General features: G+C 39.1%; 1 protein-coding gene across 1 annotated transcript in view; it reads right to left on the bottom strand.

Moving 5' to 3' along the window:
- The window catches only part of LOC109429657 (transcriptional regulator ATRX), a 42,381-nt gene that overhangs the window by 16,490 nt on the left and 1,675 nt on the right, over nucleotides 1-24,216 (bottom strand). The window contains exons 2-5 of the mRNA XM_062849340.1: nucleotides 8,476-13,205; nucleotides 716-891; nucleotides 573-653; nucleotides 323-442 (exon numbers count right to left, since the gene is read on the bottom strand). Of these exons, the coding sequence (XP_062705324.1) occupies nucleotides 323-442; nucleotides 573-653; nucleotides 716-891; nucleotides 8,476-13,205 (5,107 nt within the window). The remainder of the gene's footprint in view (nucleotides 1-322; nucleotides 443-572; nucleotides 654-715; nucleotides 892-8,475; nucleotides 13,206-24,216) is intronic.

Below are 24,216 nucleotides of genomic sequence, written 5' to 3'. Positions count from 1 at the left end.
TATTTAGTAGTAGGTCGATTGACCACTCGCGGCGCTGGTATCATTTTTGCTCCTGTTTGACGTTTGCTCACTACCGCCATCTAGTGGCGGCCTGGCCAAACACAGTACGTTTAGCATTGGGCGATTATGCTTTCGTGACGATTTTTTTAATGAAATTTGTTCTAAGTGTTACGTCTGTTTCTCTGTGGGTTAGGGTTGCACTTCATACATGGCGACCGTAACAGAAGTAAATGGAACAGGGTTGATGTGTCCAATAGAAGTTGGCAGAAGTTGAAACTAATGAACAAAGAAATTAAAAAAAAATCAATATGTACTAACATACCTTTCTGAGTGAAGTGTAATCGGCAAGCAGTTTGAACTTTTTACCCTTGGCTGCATCACCGGCTTCCCCTGTTGGAGTTGTGTATTCGTTCATTTGCAGAAACACTTCGTACATTTTTTCCTAAAAGTGTTTGAAAATCAAATCAGCATTGCATTATGTAGGTATAATAAACATTGAAGTCAACAAACTTCCAAAAATAACAAAAAAATAAAACCGTTCGCGAATCAATGGCGAACCTCAGGCGACTTACTTGTACAGGCGTTAGTGGAACGAACAAAACATACTCAAACTTTTCCGGAAGGAATTCCTTCAGTACACCGGCCTCTCTCCGCTGAAAGTGAAATACTACTGTAAGAAATTTCGTTTCAAAGTATCACAAAACAAAACACTCACCTGAACAAACTTGGACAGTTTGTTGTGCAAAACGTACGATCTCTGTTTCATAATTTTGATCGCCCGGCTGTCCGAATCCTTGTGTTGTCCGTTTTTGATAGGGTTGGCGTACAGGTTGTTAAATTCCCGATCGCTTCCCAGAAACGACGGTTTGATGAAGTTAACCATGCAATAATCTGAAAATATAGATAATGTTCTTCTTTAGATTTGAAATCCTATTAAAACTCACGAAACAAACTTCATGATACATTCAGAAACAAATCTTTGAAACCTTCGTAGATCAACCTAAACCTCTCCCACATATTTTTCAGGCCTCCTTTAAAACCACCCGAAACCTCTCCACCAGGAATTCTTCCTGGTATTTCTTTAGGGATTTCCAAGTATTCCTCCTTGCTTCAGGGATTCCTCTATAGATTTCCCCATGAATCCCTCCACGGTTTCCTCCTTAAATTTTTCCAGGCATTCTTGAAGAAATTCCTCCGGTAATTTCTTTGAGGAAATCATCCAGTAATTCCTCTGGCGATCCCTCCAGAAATTCCACTAGGAAAAATCTAAAGATTTATTCAGAAATTTGCCCAGGGATTCCTCCCAAAATTTCTCTAGGGAATCTTCCAGGAATCCCTTCAGGTATACTTTTAAAAATTCCTCAGGGATTCCATCGAGAATTCAACCTGAGATTCCTCCAAGTATTCTTTAGGAGGTTTCTCCAAAAATTGCTTCAGGAATTCGTTCAGAAATTCCACCGAGGACTCCTTCAGCAATTTTTTCAGAAATGTCTCCAAGGATTTCTCCAGGAATTCATGAATTCCTCCAGATTTTCTTTAGGAATTCCTCCCAGATTTCCTCTAGAGATTACTCCAAGAATTTTTCCAAAGATTGCTTTAGGGATACCTTCAGGATTTCCTTCAGGGATTTCTCCAGGAAAACCTACAGTTAGTCCTTCAAAAATATATCTAGGGATTCCTCCAAGAATTACCTACTCAAGGGATTTCTCCATGAATTACTCTAAGGATTTCTCCAGGAATTACTCTAGGTATTTCTCCAGGAATTCCTCCATGGTCTCCTCCATAAATTTTTCCAGGCATTCTTGAAGAAATTTCTCCGGTAAATTCTTCAGGAAATCCTCCAGTAATTCCTCTGGCGATCCCTCTAGAAATTTCTCTAGGAAAAATCTAAAAGTTTATTCAGAAATTTGTCCAGGGATTCCTCTCAAAACTTCTCTAGGGAATCTTCCAGGAATTCCTTCAGGTATACTTTCAAAAACTCCTCAGGGATTCCATCAAAAATTCCACCGAAAATTCAACCTGAGATTTCTTCAAGTATTCTTTAAGAGATTTCTCCAAGAATTGCTTCAGGAATTCGTTCAGAAATTCCACCGAGGATTGCTCCAGCAATTCTTTCAGAAATGCTTCCAAGGATTGCTCCAGGAATTCATCAAAAAATTCCTCTAGGAATTCCTCCAGAATTTCTTTAGGAATTCCTCTCAAAATTCCTCTATAGATTAAGGACTGTATCGTTAATTATGAGTACACCTTTGAGGCTCTGTATTAAAAAGACTATGCCTTATTTTGACAACTGCTATGTGTCTATGTGTTGCTAACGTTGTAAACAACTGATAACCTTCATTAAAAGTTAAAGTTTTTCCTCAAGTGCAACAATGCGAGGGTTTACGGAGGAGAAGCGAAAATCGATTGTGACCAGGCACTGCAATAAAAAATGATCATCGCTAAGAAAATTAGCAAAAAATGAATGTGTTAGGGTTTTTGTTGTCCAAAATGCTATCAAACGATTCGGTATGCATAACACACTGAAAGACTCACCCGGACGTGGCAAAATACCAGGTGTGTCCAAGTCAAATTTGGACAGCAACATTTGCAAAATCGTTAAAGGAAAATAGGAGGTATACATCAGAGATTGAGCAAAAAAGTGTGGAACGTTTGTTGGTATGGTTCAACGCGCCAAGGAGTGTATTCCCTGAAGACCTACCCAAAACAGAAATGTCCAAAACGCAGTCAAATTCTGGCGGATTATGTGAAAACTCGGGCTTGGAAGCTGTACGACGATATTTTGAGCAAAAATTGCATGTGGATAATCATGGATGACAAAACGTATGTCAAATTGGGCTACAAGGCACTTCCAGGGGCACAGATTTTCACTGTTAAGCATGGCACGGATGTTACGAATTAGGAAAAATCGATTTTTTTGCGTAAAAATTGGAAAAATGTGTTGGTTTGGCACCTCACCTTTCTTCACCGTCCCAGGTATGAACGTCGAAAAATACCGGAAGGAATGTCTCCAGAAACTTATTCTGCCACTCATCTGAAAGCACACAGGTCCTACATTACTTTGGCCGGATTTGGCATCCTGCCACTATGCGCGTGACACCTTTGACAGGTATGAAGTAAACAATGTTCAATTTGTGGAAAAGACAATGAATCCTCTACATTGCCCGCAAATAAGGCCCGTTGAGAAATAGTTAACTTTGATGAAAGGGAAACTACCAGGGTGGCCAGTGAGTTTCAGATTTTGATTTCCCGGTTTTCTCCCGGTTTTTTCCCGAAATTTTCAATTTTTTCCCGGTTTTACTTCTTTGTTTACTTGTGTTGAATAAAATAATCCCTATCGGTTCAGGAGCTGTTCCAGAATAAATTTCAGAACTAACATATGTTTGAATTTTCAATTAAACTCCTGGGTGAACTTCAAGAGATTCTTTTGGATAAAATTCAGAAATAATCTCTTAAGAATTTTAATTCCTGATGACTTTTTTTGCAATGCCAATGAAACATAGGTTTCTGTAACAACTGTACATGTACATTTTTGCAACTGTAAAGTACTTTCACATTTCTTCTCATTTTTAGTTTGAACGTCAAAACATCATTTCCACTAGTACTGTTTCAATTATGCCTGATACTTGTGTTAAAATTTTGAAGATGTTTCATATCAACTTAATATAAACAACATGTTCAGATCCAGCCATTTTTGGCACACAGGTTTCTTTGAAAAATATTCAAACTTTTGATGGAAAGCAATTATATTACAGAAATTATTGCATGAATCGCCCAAGAAACCGTTTTTCTTCGCAGTACGCAGTTGCGAAGGAATGACAATTCAAATGGCTGTCACTGTGGAATTTTTATTCCAAGAATTGGTCTAAAACTTTCTTGAGCGATTCCTTTTGAACACGAAACTGGCCTTATTGCTGAATTCCTTTGAGCAATCGTTAATTTCTTTTAACAATTTTACATTTTTTTCAGAAGCCTATAGGCTAAATTGTTTTGTGTTCGTCTCTCATGTTCCATATAATAACATTATTTGTTTTAGTAACACTTGCCAAAAAAACTGCTTAGAATTACGTTTGGCCAAGTAAAAATACTGATTCTAGGTTTCAGTTTAGTTGTACATAACTGTCGTTAAAATTTAGCCAACGACAACGTCCTATTTACTCCATTTAGTCTGTCTTTCATCAATTCCTTGTTGCTGTTGTTAAAATGCATTTCCCACAATTTCAATTTGATGTAGACAAGTGAAAAGAAACATGTGAGTGCCCTTGTTAGTTTTTGTAGCATTATTGTATTTTGGTGACATCTATACAAGACTAACTCAGAGGAAGATTGCCCTTACTAAAGTTTACTGAAACTCTTTACATTATTACGCAGGAATTATAAATTATTGTTTCTTCTTGATCTGCTGAAAACTAAGAATAAAAACAGTTATAACTTTCTAAATGACTTAACAGATCGACTTCAGCAACCGATATTATGATTTTAAAATTCTCAACATCTAAATATAACGCAAGTCGTATTTTCAATAAAATATATCGAAATATTGCAACTTCTGTTAAACCAGCAACAAGCTTGGCATTACAGATTATTTTCATGGATGATAAAAAAGTGATTAATAATTAGAAATAATAGAGCAGAATGGAATTATTGGCCACCCTGAACTACGGAAAAAGATAGAGGAGCAGAGGACGTCACAAAATTCAAGAAAAACTGGGTCAACGTTAGCAAACCATCGTCGGAACGGTTGTCCAAAACCTTATGAAGCACGCCAAGAAGAAAGTGCGAGAGGTGGAAAGATCCACGAAAAATTAAATATACAATCATGTCATGGGCTTTTCTGATGATCAATAAACAATGTAGTTGAATTTAATTTACAAAATAAATAAAACATTTTGAAATATAGCAATTTTCAGGTGTACTTATAATTAACGATACAGTCCTTACTCCAGGATTTCTTCAGGGATACTTTCAGGATTTTATTCAGGGATTTCTCCAGGAAAACCTACATTTAGTCCTTCAAAAATATCTCTGGGGATTACTCTAGGGATTTCTCCAGGAAATCCTCCTTCAGTGAAGAGAATTGTCAGACAAAAGAGGCACAAAACAAGCAACAAATAAGACGCGGTGATTACTCTTTATCCCAACTGGTTACAGATAATGACATGATCTCGATTTTTTTTTTGTTGCAGACAAAACGGTAGCTGAATTTGTTGCGTAGTTTTCAACTCGTGAATAACCAATTATTATTAACCCAAAATCGAAACTTTTTGATGATACATCTTCAGCAGCGTTGCAGTGTTTACCGACTCGAAGTTACCGCTCGAAAATCACAATGCAAGGCTTAACAAACTCTGAACTCGTGGTGCACGATCTTTGTCCCATTCTGTTCAAGTTGGGACAAACCTATGTCGCATTGAGTAGAATGTTGCAACAAATTCAGGTTGCGATATTGTTGTTATTGTTGCGCGATGGTTGAATTTTGATTCACTGTCCTCCTTTAATTTCTTCAGCTGAAGAGTTTCAGGAGTTTCTCCTGAAATTCATCCAGAAATTCCGCCTGGAATTTCTCCAAGAATTTTCCCAGGGATTGTTCCGGGAACTCTTCCACGGATTGCTCCAGGAATTCCTCTGGTGATTCATTCAGACATTCCTCTTGGGATCTCTTTAAAAAATTATTCAGGGATTCCTTCAGAAATTTCATCATCTTTTCTAGGAATGCACCCAAGAATTTCATCAGGATTACCAGATTTCGAGGAACTCTTCCAGCAACTAATATTGGCATTCTTTAGGATAGTTTTAGAGGAGTGCATACTGGAACCAGGAATTTTGTCCATGAATTCCTCCAGGTGAATTACGGTTTTTTTTTTCTAGAACTGCATTATTTGAGAGTTCTCTGGAAATACCTTGAGAAAATTAATTAAGAATGTCTCCAGGGATTCTTACATATTGGATTTCCTCCAGTGATAGTTTCAAGCCTTTCGCGAGATTACCTTCAAGAATTCAGCAAACAGGATGATTAATTACTGAAAGAACTCCATTTAGGCCGTTCGCAATGCTGTTTTATTTTGTATGGCGAGTTTTAAAAATTTTAAAACTCGCCATACAAAATAAAACAGCATTGCGAACGGTCTTGTCATAGAATACATCATGTAGACATTTTCAAAAAAAAATCGGGCGGGTTTCTATTAAGTTCTACTAGAGAAACTGTTAAGGGTCTCCAGTTAGCCTAGTGGTTAAGGCTATGGATCGCCAATGCGGAGACGGCTGGTTCGATTCCCGTTCCAGTCGAGAAAATTTTCTCGACTCCCTGGGCATAGTGTAACATTGTCCTTGCCTCACAATATACAAATTCATGCAATGGCAGGCAAAGAAAGCCCTTCAATTAATAACTGTGGAAGTGCTCAAAGAACACTAAGTTGAAGCGTGGCAGACCAAGTGGGGGCGTAGAGCCATAAAGAAGAAAAATAAGAGAAACTGTGGAAGGAAATTATAGAAGAAAATTCTGGGTTAGTCAAAAAAAAAAAAGAGTTCGTAATTTCCAAAATAGTTTAGCTATGATTTCTCGCAAAAGTTTTGTAAAAAATCCTTAATCTTCCAGAAATTGGTCACCCCTACCAGTACCACGCTGATTTATGTACGAACAAGTGAACTTTTTTCAATGTATTGTTGGTACAAAATAAGCGTGACTGCTGAGGGGTTAAATAATACTTTTAGAATTAATGTTATTATATTATATTCAATTTCATTGTGTTGCGTTTAAAAGTTGCATTTGCGGAAAATTCGGCTACTACTAACGGGCCCATATAGCCGAGGCGGTAAACGCACGGGTATTCAGCATGACCATGCTGAGGGTGACGGGTTCGATTCCCGGTCGGTCCAGAATCTTTTCGTAAAGGAAATTTCCTTGACTTCCTTGGGCATAGAGTATCTTCGTGCCTGCCACACGATACACGCATGCAAAATGGTCATTGGCAGAGGAAGCTCTCAGTTAATAACTATGGAAGTGCTCATAGAACACTAAGCTGAGAAGCAGGCTTTGTCCCAATGAGGGCGTTACGCCAAGAAGAGAGAGAGACACGGCTACTATCGTCATTTTCTACAAATTGCAAGTCAATTTATTGTGAGAAATCAAGAATCTGCATTCGTTGAACAGGTGGTTTTGAGGTTAGGGAATCGCCACTGGTTATTATATTCAATTTCATCGTGTTGCATTTAGTTATGAAAGAGGTAATAGGTATAGATATGCTAAGGGTTACGTATTGTTCTTTAACTTTAAGGACAAACGTCTTGAAATCCCGTTTCAACAGTACATTAGAACTTCAGATGCACAAATCTCAAGAAGCAAGCTTCAAACAACAGTGCATTCTATTATTCTGTTCTTGCTCACTTGTAATAAGCTTAAAATAAAAAGCTCAAGTGCGCTGGTTTTGTTTACAAAGAGATTTGTGCTTTCGAAATCGTGAGTAGGTGCCCAAATCGGCCATTGTGGCGGCCATTTTGGGATTCTAACAAGTCTGTCCTTAATGTGTAGTTCAATGTTTTTTGAAATTGGACAAATGTCATCTACGTTAAACATCACCTATGCCGAAAGTCCTCTTTGCCAAATGTCTTTAATTACAAACGTGCTTATCTTTTTAAGTAATAAACAGTTACCATTATTTTGCACCCTTGCCCACCTTTCGGCAATGATGCAAATTATCACCTCACTAGTGCTCATCACAACTCATCCACTGTATATTTATCGCGTGCGATTGAACTGTGCACTGATCAGCGATGACCAGCAGCAAAGAGGTGGCAAAACGAACATGATGTAAATCACAAACGATTTTGCACACATCTGACTGTGCCGCCACACGCTCGCCCGAACAGCCGAACCATACCGAATAGGTTGGTTTGCGAAGCTACGGCACGAACGCTCGACACGCACACAGAAGCAACATTCGCATGTACCGATACCATACTAATAAAGCTTCCAGCCAACGATGCTTCGCGATAAGCTGTCGAAAAGCATCGAAAGCGATGAAAAGAGATGCTTGGCTAGAACGCAACGTCTCAACGACGAAAAGGAAGAGTCAACTATGCTGATCAGTGTTGAGTCCGTTCGTATGCTACTCGTATGGGAGGTTGATTGAATAAAGCGAGGATGGGTGAAAACGTATTCGTTGTCGAAAGCAAATCGCATCATTTCGCGAATGTTTTCATCAAATAGCAAGCTTGCCTTTCGGCATGGATATATTCCATAAATTTAAGAAAATAAACTATAAGTTAAACTATATCAACTAGAAGTTAAGTATACAAATCCACTTAGGATTCAACATCGGTACAAACTCTGTTTTTATTAATCAAAATAAGTAACAGAAGTCGCAACATTTCTCAGAATTGAGTAGATTTAGAGCAATCCTAGGAGCAATCCAATTATGTATGATCGTAACTCAATAATATAGGTAGATATGAAGGTTAACCAAAAACTATACTCACATTCCTTCAGGTTGTTCTGAATGGGCGTTCCCGTCAGCACGATTCTCCGCTTGGTTTTGATCTGCGACACCGCCCCGCTGATAGCCGACTTCTTGTTCTTGATCTGATGACCCTCGTCGCAGATGACCAGATCTGCGCCCGGATTGAGCAGATATTCGTCCACTTTCTTCTTCACGAAGGCAGCCTTCGCCGCGAGAATGTTCGACGGTGTCCGTTTGCGCTTCTCGTAATTCACCAGGATTCGGAAAGCTTCGTATCCGATGAGCATGCATCCGCACCGATTCGCAGTCGAGGAGTACCAATCGCTGAGAACCTTGAGCTTGTCGTTGACATCACTATTGTCCGGGAAGTAGAACACCTTCAGGCGAGGACCACTCTTGAGAGCTCCTAGCCAGTGTTGAATCTCGTCGCTCCAGTTCATGACGGTACTTTTAGGACAAATGACAAGTACTCGTTTGGTCTTCAGTTGAGGATAACGCATCACCGTGTGTAAAAGAGTAATCAGCTGAAGTGTCTTACCAAGACCCATGCAATGAGCTAGGATACACCCGGATCCTGGATTCTTGTTGATATATTCCACACTTCCGTAGGTATTGTCGTACATAAAACGAACGCCTTCTTTTTGGTGAGGTTTCAAAAGCTTTACAATATCTGGATGAACACAAATAGCCTTTCCTACTTTAGCGTCATAGTCCAACACGATATTACTCTCCTCCGGCCCTGGCTTGAATGTGACCAGGAATTTCTTCAAGTTCTCATTCTTCTTCTTCAATCGAGAAACTCTGATCTCCTCATCCTTCTGAGCGCTCTTCGTTTCATCCGCTAACTGATCTTGAGTTAACATGGTTCGAATCTTTCGTTGTTTATTTTCCTTCTCTTCCGTTTCGGTACTCTCCTCAACTTCAGCTTCACTTTCGGAGCTCAGGCTGATGCAATCACCGTCCTTCGTGTTTGGCTTCTTGGCTTGCGTTGCCGGTCGTTTCGCACTGGCACTGAAATCGAAATCCTCCAACTTCCTCTCTTTCATTTTCCTCTTCGGCTGGAACATTGAGACATCCAACAGTTCTACGTCCGAATCATCACTTCCTATTCGGTCGGATCGATCTGCCAGAGATCCGTTTTCCTTGCCGAACATGTCCTGCTCACGATCCTTCCGCAGAGTTTCGTCCACTTCTCGGAACATCTTTTTGCTGAACAACTGCTTATCGATTGGATCTATCGTAGCTGTCTTGCTGGTACCTGTTGAACCATCCTTCGACTTTTCTTTGACCGCCGAGTCGCCTTTCTTTCGTTCCGCATTTTTCAGTTGAGCCTTCATTTTTTCCATCGCTTCCTCATTATCGGCCTCCGGTGTCTCTGAATCATCGATGAACTCTTTGTCGCTTTTCTTACTTTTATCCGCATCAACTTCCTCGGTTAGCGTTGAAGAGTCCGCCTCTTCATCCTCCTTACTATTATCGTCATTACGAACATCTTCCTCACCGCCACTTACATCATGATCTTTGTCCAAGCTCTTCAAAAACTTTTCCATCAGAATAGACCCGGCCGAATCATCCGAATCATAATCTTCATCCTGTTTGAGCGCTTCAACCGCACTGTCTTCACTACCAGAATCGTGATCCGTGTCACTACTGCTCAGCTGATTGAGCAGCTGATTCTTCATGTTTTCATTGCATTTCTGCAGGAACTGTTCCTCGGTCTCCAAAACCTCCGTATCGCTTTCACTGTCCTCCGACTCATGTTGGAGTTCAACATTGTTCAGGATGTCATCCATGACACGCTCCTTCTTTTTCACCAACACCGGTTTTTTCTTTACATCTTGTGGCTTCTGCGGATAGGCATTTCTTGCCACTTCCAAATTCGTCAAATTGCACAGCTTATCGATTTCCTTGTCCCGCAAATTATCGTAATACTCTTCCAGCTCGGATTCTGTCATATCCTCAGGGGCCTTGCTCTTCTCCCGCTCATCATGATCGGATTCATCTTCCCCTTCGCTGTCAATCCTTTTTCCACCACTCTTCTTCGCCTTGGGTCTAACAGTTTCATTTTGTTTATGCTCTTTTTGTTCCTCTGTTTGCTCTGTTCTCACTTCCTCCTCCACCAAATAATCTTGCACAACTCCCTCCGCTGCAGGAAGAATATCGTTGACATCCAAAAGAATGTCGTCCACCTGACCCAGCACATCATCAAGCAACCCGCTGTCCGACTGGTCGTCAGCTGCTCCTTCCTCCTGCTGCTCCCTACTTGAGTCTTCATTTTCCTCTCCAAGCTTACTCTTTTCTTCGGACTGTGTAATTTCTAGCGACGATTCATGCTTAATTATTAATGTGGAGGCCTCGTCGTTATCATCATCCATAGCTTCAAGCGCTGTATCATTTTCAATAAACGGTTCATTTTTAACTGGAATCTCGTCATCTCCGTCGTCCGTTGGCTGAGGTGCACTGTCTTCTTTGGATGTGGACGAATCCGTGGAGCCCAGTCGTCGAGCATTTCTTTTCTTGCTCGGTTGTACATCGTCTTCGTCCGCCGATCCTTCTCGTTCGGTACCTTCGGTAACTTCTTCTTCGGCCAATTTTTCCCGCAATCGCTTTGACTTCCGTCGATGTTGCCTCCTTTCAAACGCAGCCTCATCTTCGTCATCTTCATCTGCGTAAACTTCTTCTTCCGGTACGTCACTTGATTTGCCATCTCTATCGTTAGAAGCTGTTGATCCGCTGTCGCTGTCCGACGAATCTTCTTCGAAAGCTTCCGCTTCGCCCAGTGAGCTCAGTAGACGTTTCTTGTACTTTTCGTTGAGCGCCTTTGCGTTGACAGGTGTACGCTTTATTTTTTCCGTTTGCACGGATACATCTACTAGGTTGGAAGCTGATGTGTTCCCGTTTGACGACAGTTTCAGACTTAACCGCTGGATAGTGCTTGTCAAGGTCGCCATGTAAAGTTCTACTTTTGAACATTCTTCCTTATTTACTTGTAATGTTTCCTGATCGTTGTCATCTTCGATTTGTGCTTTTTGGCGATTATTGTTGAGCATATCCAACACTTTTTCACATTGCTGTGTGTACAATTCACCATAGGCGATGAGATCTTCCACATTAGTTATCTCTAATATCTTACGATTCGGTGGATCTACTTCTGAAGTTTCTTCTTTCTCGCAACTGTCATCATTGAGCTGTACCTCTTCTGAATTGCTTTCAGTTTCAAGGTGAGGATCGGCTTCTTTTTCTTGATCGGTATCCTTGAGACTGGGTTCTTCCATGATACCTGTGGCTTGATGTTCCAATGGTTCTGACGCGTCTTGTGATAAATTTTTAGACAAATCTTCTGTAATGTCCATAGCATCCGGCTGCTCTAAGGGTTCTTCTGTAATGTCCATAGCATCCGGCTGCTCTAAGGGTTCTGAAGTATTTTCTTGCACAACTTCCGTGTCCTTGTTCTCCACATGTTCATCTCCATGACCCACAGACGTGTGAAGCACTGCCGGCTGATCCGACGAGCTTACAGTGTCGCTTCCTTTATCACTCGTTTCCGAGTTATTCGATACAGCTAGGTCACTAACAGAATTGCACTCCAGACGTTCAGAACAGTTCTCCGATAACTCCAAAGAAAGCGCGTCCATTTCCGTTGACTCTTTACGCGAAGGAGCTTCGGTAGGGATGGTTTCTTCTTCCAGAGGAACCTCTGGCGGAGCGGGTGTCTCTTTTTCGGTAATTTCCTGATCTACGTTATTATCTGGTTCTTTCTGTTCAACTGGAGGTTCCTCTTTTGACATAAGCTTTTCTTTAAGCAGCTTTAACTGTTCCTCGATGCTGGCTATGCTTTTTAGTGTTTGATCTTTATTTGCTACGGAGTCGTCAGTTTCTTTGAGAAGCCGTTCAGAAATGTCCATAAAAGTCTGCATTGTGTTATCAGGTTTTGCCAGATTAGCTGCCTCTTGATCCGTTTGTGAGCTATAAGCATGGTCATTTTCCACTGAAGTTTTGTCCTCGTCTGGACGTTCTTCTTTGATCGTGATTGGACATTGTTCAATCAAAGCTAACAGGACGCTGTCCTCTTCGTTTTCACTTTCGGCGGCATCAGAATCCAGTGTGATCACTTCACTGCCAAGGTGGTGTTCATCGTGATGAATTAACTCCATCTGTTCTGTGGAGGAACCAGCCTCCTCATCGTTTGGTAGATTGACTACAGCTTCTTCAATTTCTATTTCTTCTTTGATAGTTATCCCCGGAGACAGCTCTTCTGCCTGTTGAATGCTCAGCAATTGTTGCATATCCAGGTTGAAATCGTAGCTTACTGTGAATCTCTGATCTTCATGTTCTTTCATAGCATCGTCATCTTCTGTTAGGTCTATCCTTTTCACTATCCGTATTTCTCCATCCATGACGTGCGCATCGCCAATACTCTTCATCAACTCATTCCCCAACTCAATCTGTGCCAACAGCTGGTCGCCTGCCGTATCCATTCGTCCAACGCTTGGGGCCGGTTCGGACATTTCGGTTTTCTGAGTTACCACTACACTTCTCGCTACCGATTCTATCGGTTTATGAGCGGTAGCTTGAAGTTGAATTACGGATTGGCTGATTACCGAAGCATGGGTGCCGGATCCATTGTCGTCGTCGTTTTCATTGTCCGACGGAATGAAAACGTACTCATCGCTGTTGTCCATATTCATCTCGTCCATTTCTGTGATCTCCAGCCCGTTAAACAGATCAGGTTCTTCGACGGCTGTGGCCCTGGAAATAAAAGAGTGAAACTAACTATAGTTTTTGAATTTTTTGAATGGTACTTGTAAAATTAAAAAAAAATAGCTGGATGGTGTCATACTAGTACATAATATTATGACAGATACAGATGGCTTTCAGAGTGATCCATATCCTCGGATCATATATCGTGCACCCTCCTTTATTTTAAAGGCTTTTTTTAGTTCATTGCTCCTACATCTTTCACAAAACCTGCTGTCCTGAACAAAGAATGTCAATGCTTCTTGTTATCATTGCTGCTAATTCTGTAGGGATTGACACAGAAGGTCGAACCACGAAAGATCGAAAGCATGAAAGGCCGAAAGCATGAAAGGCCGAAAGTAAAGAAATGCGTCGATTCGAAATTTTTGTACAACAGTTCCAATAGTATGGTAGATATAATGCGAACAGAAGTTATCTTTTTAAGTCCGACGATGAGTGCGAAAAGCGAGCGTTTCACATAGAAATCATAGTTGTTCGGCCGGTCTTTCTGTTATTGATGTGCTGTCATTATCAAGGTTCTTTTCACTGACCCAACTCATTTCACTATAACTTAGTTGGGAGAAGCTTTTTAGTACAGTGAGGGTAATATTTTTCCTACAATTATGACAAAATCCGCCATATTATATCTTTCATATGTACGGCGTAAAAGTGTTAGTACTACTTACTTATACTAAATTATCGAACTTCTCGATCATTTAGTACGAGTAGGTGATGCTTGCGCTCTCACTCCGTAAAAATGAGTTATAATATGGCATTTTTGCTGATAATTGTAGTAAAAACATTACCCTACAAGTTTGCCGAACCCCGCACTGTAGTGAAAAGCTGCCCAACTGAGTTATAGTGAAATGAGTCAAACGTTTGCCAGGTGAGTGAAAAGAACCTTGGTCGTTTTAAGAACAAACGTCTTGAAGTCCCTCTTCAATAGTGCATCGAAACTTCAGACGCACACATTTTCAGAAGCAAGCTTCAAACAACAATGTATTCTATTATTCTGTTCTTGCTCACTTGTAATAAGCTTAAAATGAGAAGCTCAGGTGCGCTGCTTTTGTTTACGAAGAGTTTTGTGCCCTCGAAATCGTGAGTAGGTGCCAAAGTCGGCCATTGTGGCGGCCATTTTGGGATTCTTACAAGTCTGTCTTGTCTTGTCTGTCTGTCTGTCAGACTTGTAAGAATCCCAAAATGGCCGCCACAATGGCCGACTTTGGCACCTACTCACGATTTCGAGGGCACAAAACTCTTCGTAAACAAAAGCAGCGCACCTGAGCTTCTCATTTTAAGCTTCCCAACTAACATTTTCAGCGCTATAAGCTTCAGTCATTTGCTTTCTGTTGTGTAACCATCGAGTAAAAGCAGTCAACGCTGAATAAAAGGAAAGCTAGTCAAATAAAAAGCATAAGCTAATACACGACTGCAAAACAAGCACCATCCAGCTATCAAACTCGGTTTTCAGAAATCCATTGCTTGTCACTGGGGCTGCCTTTACTCCACTCTATTCCAACTCCGGGAGATTTCCCGGAAGATGTGAAAACTTGAACACATCGAATAGGAGTCCCCACTAACAAAACAGCTGCTACTATACAGTACAATTCGTTATACTGACAAATCCCCAAACCAGCAGCGCTTTAAAGGCCGTTATGCGATTTCATTACGGCTAGAAGCTGTAATAAAGAAACTGTTGGTACCAACACGGCTTGTCGGATATAAACATTATTGTCAAAACAAACTTTAAGCGGGATATATAGCTACCTACTACACAAATTCTTTACAGCTATCCATCTCTGTGCTGTGAAATTATTTGGGTTGCTTTTATTGCACTTTAATTCAATGCCGGAAGATTCTCCGGAAGATGAGCAAATCGAGTAAGAGTCCCAGCCACTACAACAGCTGCTTTTATACAGTACTTTTTGTAATGTTGCCAAAACACAAAACAGCAGCGCTTCGTAGCCGTTTAAAGAACACTCTTTCAGCTAGAAGCTGTGAAGAAGAATCTGTTGGCGCAATCACACAGCATGTTCGATGTAAACATTATTGCGTTTGACGTTTCACAAGCTTTTGCAGCAAGATGAAGTTAGGTAAGGTTTCTTGTGGCACAATTATGAAGCCTTGTCTGGAGTAAAACAAAACGGGCTATTTTCTATGTTATTTATATATAGCAGTGTGGCAGCGAGAACATCATCGGGACCAGTGGATACGGAGATCGGGAGTTCGATTCCAAATAGCGGCAAGTACTTTAATTATTCAATTTTAAAAGTGATAATTCCAGTTCCACATGTATTACGTCACGATATCCATAACCTAATTATATTTAAACGTTTAATTTGGGGATGCCGTATAACTATTATTTAACAACTGCGAAAAGGCTGAAAAAGCGCCTTCTCAAGATGTTATTCAGTTAGTGGTTACATAGGAGCCGAGAAAAGAGCTAAGACTTGGTGGCATAGAAGCTTCTTGCACAGCATATACATGCTGATTAAGTTCGCCAGATTCATTGGTATAGGGCTTGCATAGAAGCTTCCATCTATATGTACAACACAGTAACTCAGCATCAAGCCGTATTGATCACGCTTTGTTGACGTTTACATTCACAATAAATGTTAGTTGGGTTATTACAAGTGAGCAAGAACAGAATAATAGAATACATTGTTGTTTGAAGCTTGCTGCTGAAAATGTGTGCGTCTGAAGTTTCGATGCACTATTGAAGCGGGACTTCAAGACGTTTGTTCTTAAGTTTATTATCCCATGTTCTACTCAATAGTCTATTTTATGAGGCTAGTCAAACGACAGAACTCCGCGCTCTGATGTTTACGAATTTCAATCATCATCCGGTTGATGATGGTTAATGACTGCGCGCAAGTCAAGCGTAGTTTTTGAAACTGGCTAAAACAATAATTAGAAATTTTTATTTAAAATCTTTTCGGCAAGTTAACGAGTCAATCGCAACGAAAAAAATACCTGATTAATTCCGATTCTCCGTGACATATCAAATTATCAATCCACATGCAAAAACAAGTCTTCAGTCCAAAATTGAGCCAAATTGATAAAAATTTTAAGGTGTATCAAATCGACTTTGTGGCTAAAAACGTTTTCACAGAAATTTACTCGGAAATTCACAAAATTGCTACGAAAAGGTGCCGGAGATACCGTTAGGATATAGTTAGAACAATACTCTACAACTTTTCCGAAGACACTACGGTGTTTAAATTGCGTATTTCGAAGTTATTAAACAATTTTAGTAAAAAATCACGAAAAAACACGATATTTTTACGAATTTACATATACAAGTCATGTAATTTTACATTATTTTACGTGACTAACTTAATTAGCTATTACTCCTTTGTGTAACGAACATTTCGTCCATACATCGTTTTTGTGTAGGAATTCGTTTTCATTTCATTTTCATTTTGCAGCATTTGGTGGGGCAATGAGAGCGCAAGTCAATCCAAAGCCGAAGATCAAGGAGGGGTAATGGCCGTAATAGTCCGTGCGGACCACATGAACACCATCGGGGGGGTAATGGTATGGGTTGGGGAAAGGAATTGGAGTGGACTTGACACAATTATGCAAATAATACGGCGAAATTCTATGAAACATTGGTTCAACCCTCCACTTCCCATGGTTGTTCTAAAGCACCATCGATTTTCGACGAAATCTGGACAAACGGAATTAGATAAATATGATGCAATATTTTTTAGAATATGACTGTAACCTCATAAGTTTAACCCAACTACTAATTACTTGTTTCAATAGTAGAACTATTGATAAACAATCAAGGACCTATTGATTTACAACAAAACAAATTTCATTGATTTCGAAAAATCCAGCCAATTTGCAATATTTTTTTCGGAACTTTGCAACTTCTTTCGGAAACGCTTTTTTGGCATAGAAATAGTCGTTTGAAGTCGTGGGAATGGGAAGGGTTAACTATTTGATTGGTAATCTTTAGATGAAAAATATGCTAATTAATTTTGACTTGAAAATAAATAAATCACAAAACAATGAAAACATTTTTGCTGTCTAAATTTAAAATAAAAAAAAAAATGAAAATTCAAAGGCTAAACCTTCTTTTCTAGATCCAAGAAAATTCAAATCACAATTTAATTGAATGTGTTGTAATCCTGGCATGTCGTTAACGTCTATATATCTTAATTCCTACCTTTTACCTTATGCCACAATAATATCTAGGAGATAAACAAAGCTTAAATATTTACTAGCTACTAATCAAAATTAGCATGACAAAATGTCAAAATTTTAGCTTTATGCATACAACATTTCGTTCCCCAAACACTCGTTTCCGAAGCTTTAGAACCCGACTCCGGACAATTGAGTCCGACCTGTACAACGTATTTTACCGTGAAAAAAATCAACCGGTCCATAGCGAAAAGCACTTAAAATAGGAGCTCCTGCTCAAACGGTTCCAAATTCTATGCACCCGTTTGGAAGCTGTGTATAAATAATAATGGAAAAAAAAACATGTTTAATTCTGTTATCCTACCCATAGTTTCCTATTACTAGCTAATTTCGTCTAGGTTCAACGCAGTTTCTAGCGTCAATTGTCTTCTAGATTCCTAGAGCAAATGATGAGTAGTAACTATAATGCAGATACCACACACACCCAATCTTACGTAACGCTTCTCAATACCTAACTGCATATTCCTAAAATATTGGGTCTATGCGAGCTGAACTATGACATTGCTTAGAAAATTGTGATAGGCTCACTGCGGATACTCCTGTGGTCCCCATTAGCATTTACGGCCGATTTTTTCACCTCTGCTCAGCTCTTAAACCAGATTCACATCTAGCTTAAGGCTGAATCAGAAATGGATAATTTGGCGCACAAAGTGCTAATGGGTTAAGCCCTCCCATCGCGTCAAGATCGAATATCCATGGGGAGGGGTTTTTGTGTATGAACTCGTTTTCATTGACTAATTATCAAAAGTATGTCACGTTGATACTAAAAATCGCACAGAGTTACCAGCACGAATTAAAACAAAGTTACCCATGATTAAGACGTCATGCCATCGTATTCTAATGTCTTTCAATTTAAATATCAGAAATGGTGCCGATGATAAGGCTCGAGCCTGCGGATCAGAAGGTCCCAAAGTTCAAGCTCAAATACATGATAAACTTTTTTTCTTCTTTTGTAGCAGTTAGGATGATGAATCTGCCATGACTACCACGCAATCTCCCAAATAATAATGATCGGGACCTGCCAAATAAGCCCATTCCTGGACTAGTTAGATGTTTAGTTTACTGCCCCCACTCGCAAAACAGTCCCATATGAATAGGAAACCCAGCAAAGATGGGACTGTTATGCGAGTGGGGGCAGTTTACTTGTTGATAATAAATCGTGTGGACGAGATCAGCTGGGCGAAATTTTGAGCAACTGTTTGATAACGATCAATTTATCTAAAACAATTCATTACGATGGTGGAACTGCTTCTGGATGCAACATGTTTCAGACAACTGTGGGTGGAGCTTACTTGTTATCTATCTACCCACACATCAACACAACTACACGATGAAGGGAAACTTCATTCTTACTATGCACTCTACGGTTTCGAAACAAGGCTATGATGCCAAATTGCAATGAGATGCAGTGCGTAGTTTCATTAACTTATAGCCGGATCGAGACGCGAAAAAATCCTATTCCAGGACTCGAACCTTGAACTTCGAATCGACAATCTCATGCTCAGCCATCTGCACTAATTTGAAACTGATGCAGATGAGACAAAAAAGTGTAATGACGTTTTAATCATGGGTAAATTTGTTTTATTTTGTGCTGACAACTCTGTACAATTTTTAGTATCAGCGTGGCAAACTTCCTACACTAAAACGATGTATGGACGAAATGTTCGTAACACATAGGAGCAATAGCTCATTAAATTAGTCACGTAAAACAGTGTAAAATTACATGACTTTTACATGAAAAATCGTAAAAATATTGTATATTTTAGTAATTTTTTAACGAAAATTGTTGAATAACTTTGAAATACACAATTTAAACACCATAGTATCTTCGGCAAAGTTGTAGAGTACTGTTCACACACAAAATCGATTTGATACACCTCTAAACCTTTACCAATTTGGCTCATTTTTGGACTGATGCCTTGTTTTTGCATGTGGATTGATAATTTGATGTGACACGGGTAGGTCAAAAAAAAAGTGAACAGGTCTACTGTCCATAATACCGTCAAACCCTGTCATCTTGGTCAGGGATGTTACGGGTATAAATATTTGTAATATTTGTAAACATTAATAAGACAGAATAATTGTTTGATGTGTTACGTTCAATGTTTTACATGTTTTATTTGAACTTACAAATATTCCCATTCCCTAATTTTGTTGCACATTTGTAAGGTTCTGACATAATAGAGGCCATGAAATGCAATTTCGTGCAGCGGTTAGGTACTAGAGAAACAAACATTTTCCTGACACGGACTTCAAGTTATAGAACTCTAGTAATAAAACCCGTATCGAGATGCCCGATAAGGATTAGTTTTCCTAGACAAAACCAAGCTATGAACACAGCAGCAAAAACTGTGAACTAGAAGGCAAACTGCCCACTAAAAGACATTGCCAGGATGACTGATGGATCCAAACCAATATGTAAATGAAACCTCGTCATCCTGTGATCGGAAGGTGTTATCCATCTGAATAACAGGGCATATTTGTGTTCTGTGTTGTGCTGTCCATTTGTGATGTTTCTAGTTTGTACATTTGTAGGGTTCTATGTGTCGTTATATGTTGATACTTTGTAATAATCAATTTTCTTTTATGTTTGTAACAAACGCGGGGATACAACCAACCGTACCCAATTTTTGCAGTTTGTCACAGAAATTTAATATAACGTACTCGTTTAGGCGCCGGAGTCAAAATAATGATAGAGCTCTAACTAAACTTTCATTTTAATGAAAATGTTTGCAAAAAAATATCTGAGCAACCTGCACAATCCCGTTTATGCTGTGTACGACCAGCGATTCAATATTCGAACATCTGTTGCTTAACATAAACTCATTAGAGGGATTCACTAGACAATTTAAACTAAATTTAAAGACTGATTAAACGTCGCTATCGCCAAGGCAATCTTTGATTATTTCATTCGCAATTTCATAAAACATTAGGGGGACTCACTTAACAGCGTAAACCGCTTATTGAAGTTTATTCTGATTAAACGTCGCGATCACCAAGGCAATCTTTGATTATTTCATTCGCAAAATCATGAAACATTTCGAATAAGCAGAAAATCATGGCTTACGCAGCAATTTAAACTGTTTAGTGAGTACCCCTATTACTCATTGGCGTATCTAGGATTTTTTCCTAGGGGGTGCCTGAGGGGTGCCAATTTCAGTGGCTACCAGGTTGTTTTGCTTTTTTTTTGTAAAAAAGAAATACCGATCCACCCTCAATTTCTTAGTGCAATGATATACTGCGTCGCGGGACAAATTAGCCCGAAAATATAATCGCGTTATATTTTAACAGTTTTTTCATTTTTGAAAAAACCGAACCGTTGTACTGACTTAACACTCACCCCGCCATGTGAGGTTTGAGAACTTGATAACTTGATTACGTATAATAAATACATGGAATTTGTATTTTCAGTTTGAACTTTACAATCATCACAACCCCTTTGTTCTGTGGATTGAATACATTGATTAGGAATACATTTTCAGAGCAATTATTAGAAGTGTCAATCGCGGAAACTATCAAATATCCACAAATTTGCGCGTAGCTGGTATTTATCGTAACATCCTCTTTGTTTTATTGCATGATAAGGGTTTAAAATAGTTTTCAAGAACAATTGTAAGAGTCTTTTTTCCTCCCCTGTTGTGGAAATTGAGCCACTACGTTTATTGGACGTATTAGACGCTGAACTTTTTTGGCATTGTAAGAGTTATAAATACTTTAAATTCTGGCGTTCGATTTGAATAGGTCGTATCTACATAGGGATCACTGCAAACATTCGACCTATTCAAATCGAACGCCAGAATTGCAAAATCAGGATACATATTTGCATTTTTGGTTTGACCACAACATTACTAGCGAACTTCGATTTTTCTCTTCGGGATTCTGATTCTATGCTATAATATAATAAAGAAATTTGTGTTTTCGGCAAAACATTGTTTCGGTAATTCCTCAGGGAATATTCCCGGCAATTTATTTGGAAACTGTCTAATTGAGACGTAATTAAGACTTCTTATAGAAATCTCTCAGTAATGCCCTTGAAATTGCCAATTTCTTCGGCAGTTTTTTTAAAGAATTTATTTGGTAATATGTCTGAAATTTGATACTAAACACCTTTTACGCATCCTTTATCGGAAATTACTTTGGAAATTTCTTTGGCAATTCCGCTAAGAATTTATTTGGCTTTTTTTATTTCATTGGCAAATCCTTTGAAATATTTTCTCGGGAGTTCCTTCGCCAATTTTTTTGTAGTCTTTCAAGCGATGTTTTATTAATGTCAGCAATTCTATTGATATTTGCTTTTTAAAATTCTCCAATTTCTCTTCAGGCAATTCCTTTGAGAATTCTTCTAGTGGCGCCTTTGGTGATTCATTCGACATTGACTCTCGAAACTTCCTCACATTTTTTTTTTGTTTTCAATGTCTTCGGCAAGTCATTCTACTCTTTTCCGGATTTTTTTTCGATTTTTTGGACTTGCACTATCTATGCTATTAGGTATTTCTTCACCAATTCCTTCGAAAACTTCTTCTGAAGTTCATTTATAAATCACTTCTATGATTTAAATAAAAATTCTTTAGACAATTTCTTTAAGATTTCTTCAGTAATTATGTATGGAATTTCTGCAACAGATGATTTCGGAACACATTCGGCATTTCCGATGTTATTTGCATTGAACATTTATTTGAGAATTTCATCAGCAAATCCTTTGGAAATCTTGGAAACTTCTATTATTACATTAGAAACTTCTTCGGTAATTCCTTTGGAAATTGATTCGGCAATTTTCTTAGAGATTTCCATCGAGAATTTCTTTGAAAAAAATCTCTGGCGGTTCTTTAATAATTCTGTCACTGCAATCACTTTTGGAATTATTTCTAAATTTTCTTCAGAAATTCCTTTGATGATTTCGGAAAATTCTTTGAGAATTTCTTCGAAATTTTTTGTGAATGTTTGTGGAATTTTTTATTCAATGTTTTTTAGCAATTTATTTTGAGATTGGATTCTGCAAATTTCTTTAAAAAGCCTGACTATTTTCATCAGGAATTTCTCTGGTAGTTCTTATATGAATTCTTTTGGCAACTACTTTGAAAGCTCGAAGGCAATTTTGATGGATTCACTCAGTCAAATTTAAATCAATTGAAACAACTTTTGGAATGTGGTGAGATAGGTATAGTATCTACCCGTGTACAAGATTTCAAGTCAATTGGTTCAAAATAGACTGAGTTATAGTGGAAAACAGACGAATTTAGAAGCCACCGCCCAAGTCGCGCGATACCCTAATTACAAGTTTTTCCCGTACATTCCTATAGGATTTCACTAGAGATTTCTCTAGTAATACCTCCTGGGATTTCTCTGGAAATGCCAAGTTAGAATTCCTTGAAGAAGGTCAAGAGGAGTTCCATGTGTAATACCATGATCAATTTCTAGAGTAATCAATGAGTTCCTAGATAAGTCTTTAGAAAAATCTCTGGAAGAATCAAAGGCCATTCTGGAAGTATCCTAGGAAAACTGGCTTGAAGAACTCCGGCAAGAACTCCAGAAGAAATCTCTAGAGAGATTCCTGCAGATATCACAGTATACATTTCTGGAGGAGACCTAGGAGGCATTCCTGAAACATTAGAAGCAGCAGGAATCGCTTATGGAATCCGAGGAGGAGTTCCTGGATGAAAGTCAAGAGGAGTTCCTGGAGAAGTCCAACAAGAAATATTTGGAGAAATCTCAGATTTTTTTTAGGATTTCCAGGAGGACACCCCGATTGTCTTCTATAAGTCCAGCAAGTTTTTGAAGGAATCCCTGGAGAAATTTGTAGAAGAATCCTTAGATTCTGGGAGGTATTACAGTAAGAATGACTGAAGGAGTCCCAGGAGGAATTGCTGGAAGAACCACAGCAGAAATAGCCTAAGAAATCCAGCTGAAACTGGATGAGAACTAAGAGGAGTTCCTGTAGGATTCCCATGAGAAATTTATGAGAGAATGGGTGGACAAAATATCTTGGATAAAAATTCCTGGAGGAATCACCGGAGAGTTTCTGAAGAAATCACAGGAAAAATCTCAGGAGGTATTCTTAGAAGGATTCTGGGATATATCACTGTAGAAACCTCAGCTGAAATTCTAGAAGGAATTGCTGGAGAAAACTGTACAGGAGTTTCCATAGGAACTCCATCAGGAATGCCGGATTGATTGATTGATTGATTTGTCTTTATTAAAGAGACTTTCAGCCCTTGGCTGGTTCGGAATGCCGGGGGGAATCCAAGGAAAAAATCCTTGGAATACCTAGAGAAGTCCTTGCAAGGACCGGCAGAGATATTCTGGAAGAATCTATAGAGAAGACCCTGAAGGAATCGCTGGAGGATTTTCTGGAAGAATCTCAGGAAGAATTCCAGCCATAATGCTAGGATTCGTATTAAACCACTAGGAAGAATTTCTGGAGGAATTGATGGAAAAAAATCACTGGAGGAGTTGTTCGAGGTATACTTGGAGGAAGAGGAATATCCTAACAGAATTTGCTGGATCAATCTCTGCAGAAATTTCTAGTGTGTAAAACCCCATCAGGACTGTCTGGAGTATCCTAAGGGAAGTTTGTTGAAGAAATATCGGGAGGAATCCATAGAGGAAGCCTAGAGAAATCACTGTATGAATAGATAGAGGTATTTCTGGAGGAATCTGTACAGAAGTCTGTTGATTGGTTTTACCAATATCCAAAACACCAAAACGTACAATAGTTACATAAGTAATTCCGGGTGTGCTTAAGTTTTGTTCAAATGTGCCATTATTGCAGACTTCACCCCAAACTGGACTATCACACTATTTTTGGTACGCATAA

This window comes from Aedes albopictus, chromosome 2 (genome assembly GCF_035046485.1).
Source record: "Aedes albopictus strain Foshan chromosome 2, AalbF5, whole genome shotgun sequence".
Taxonomy (NCBI): Eukaryota; Metazoa; Arthropoda; class Insecta; order Diptera; family Culicidae; genus Aedes; species Aedes albopictus.
The sequence above is the reverse complement of the archived record's forward strand: the minus strand, read 5'-3'. Positions and strand labels throughout refer to the sequence as shown.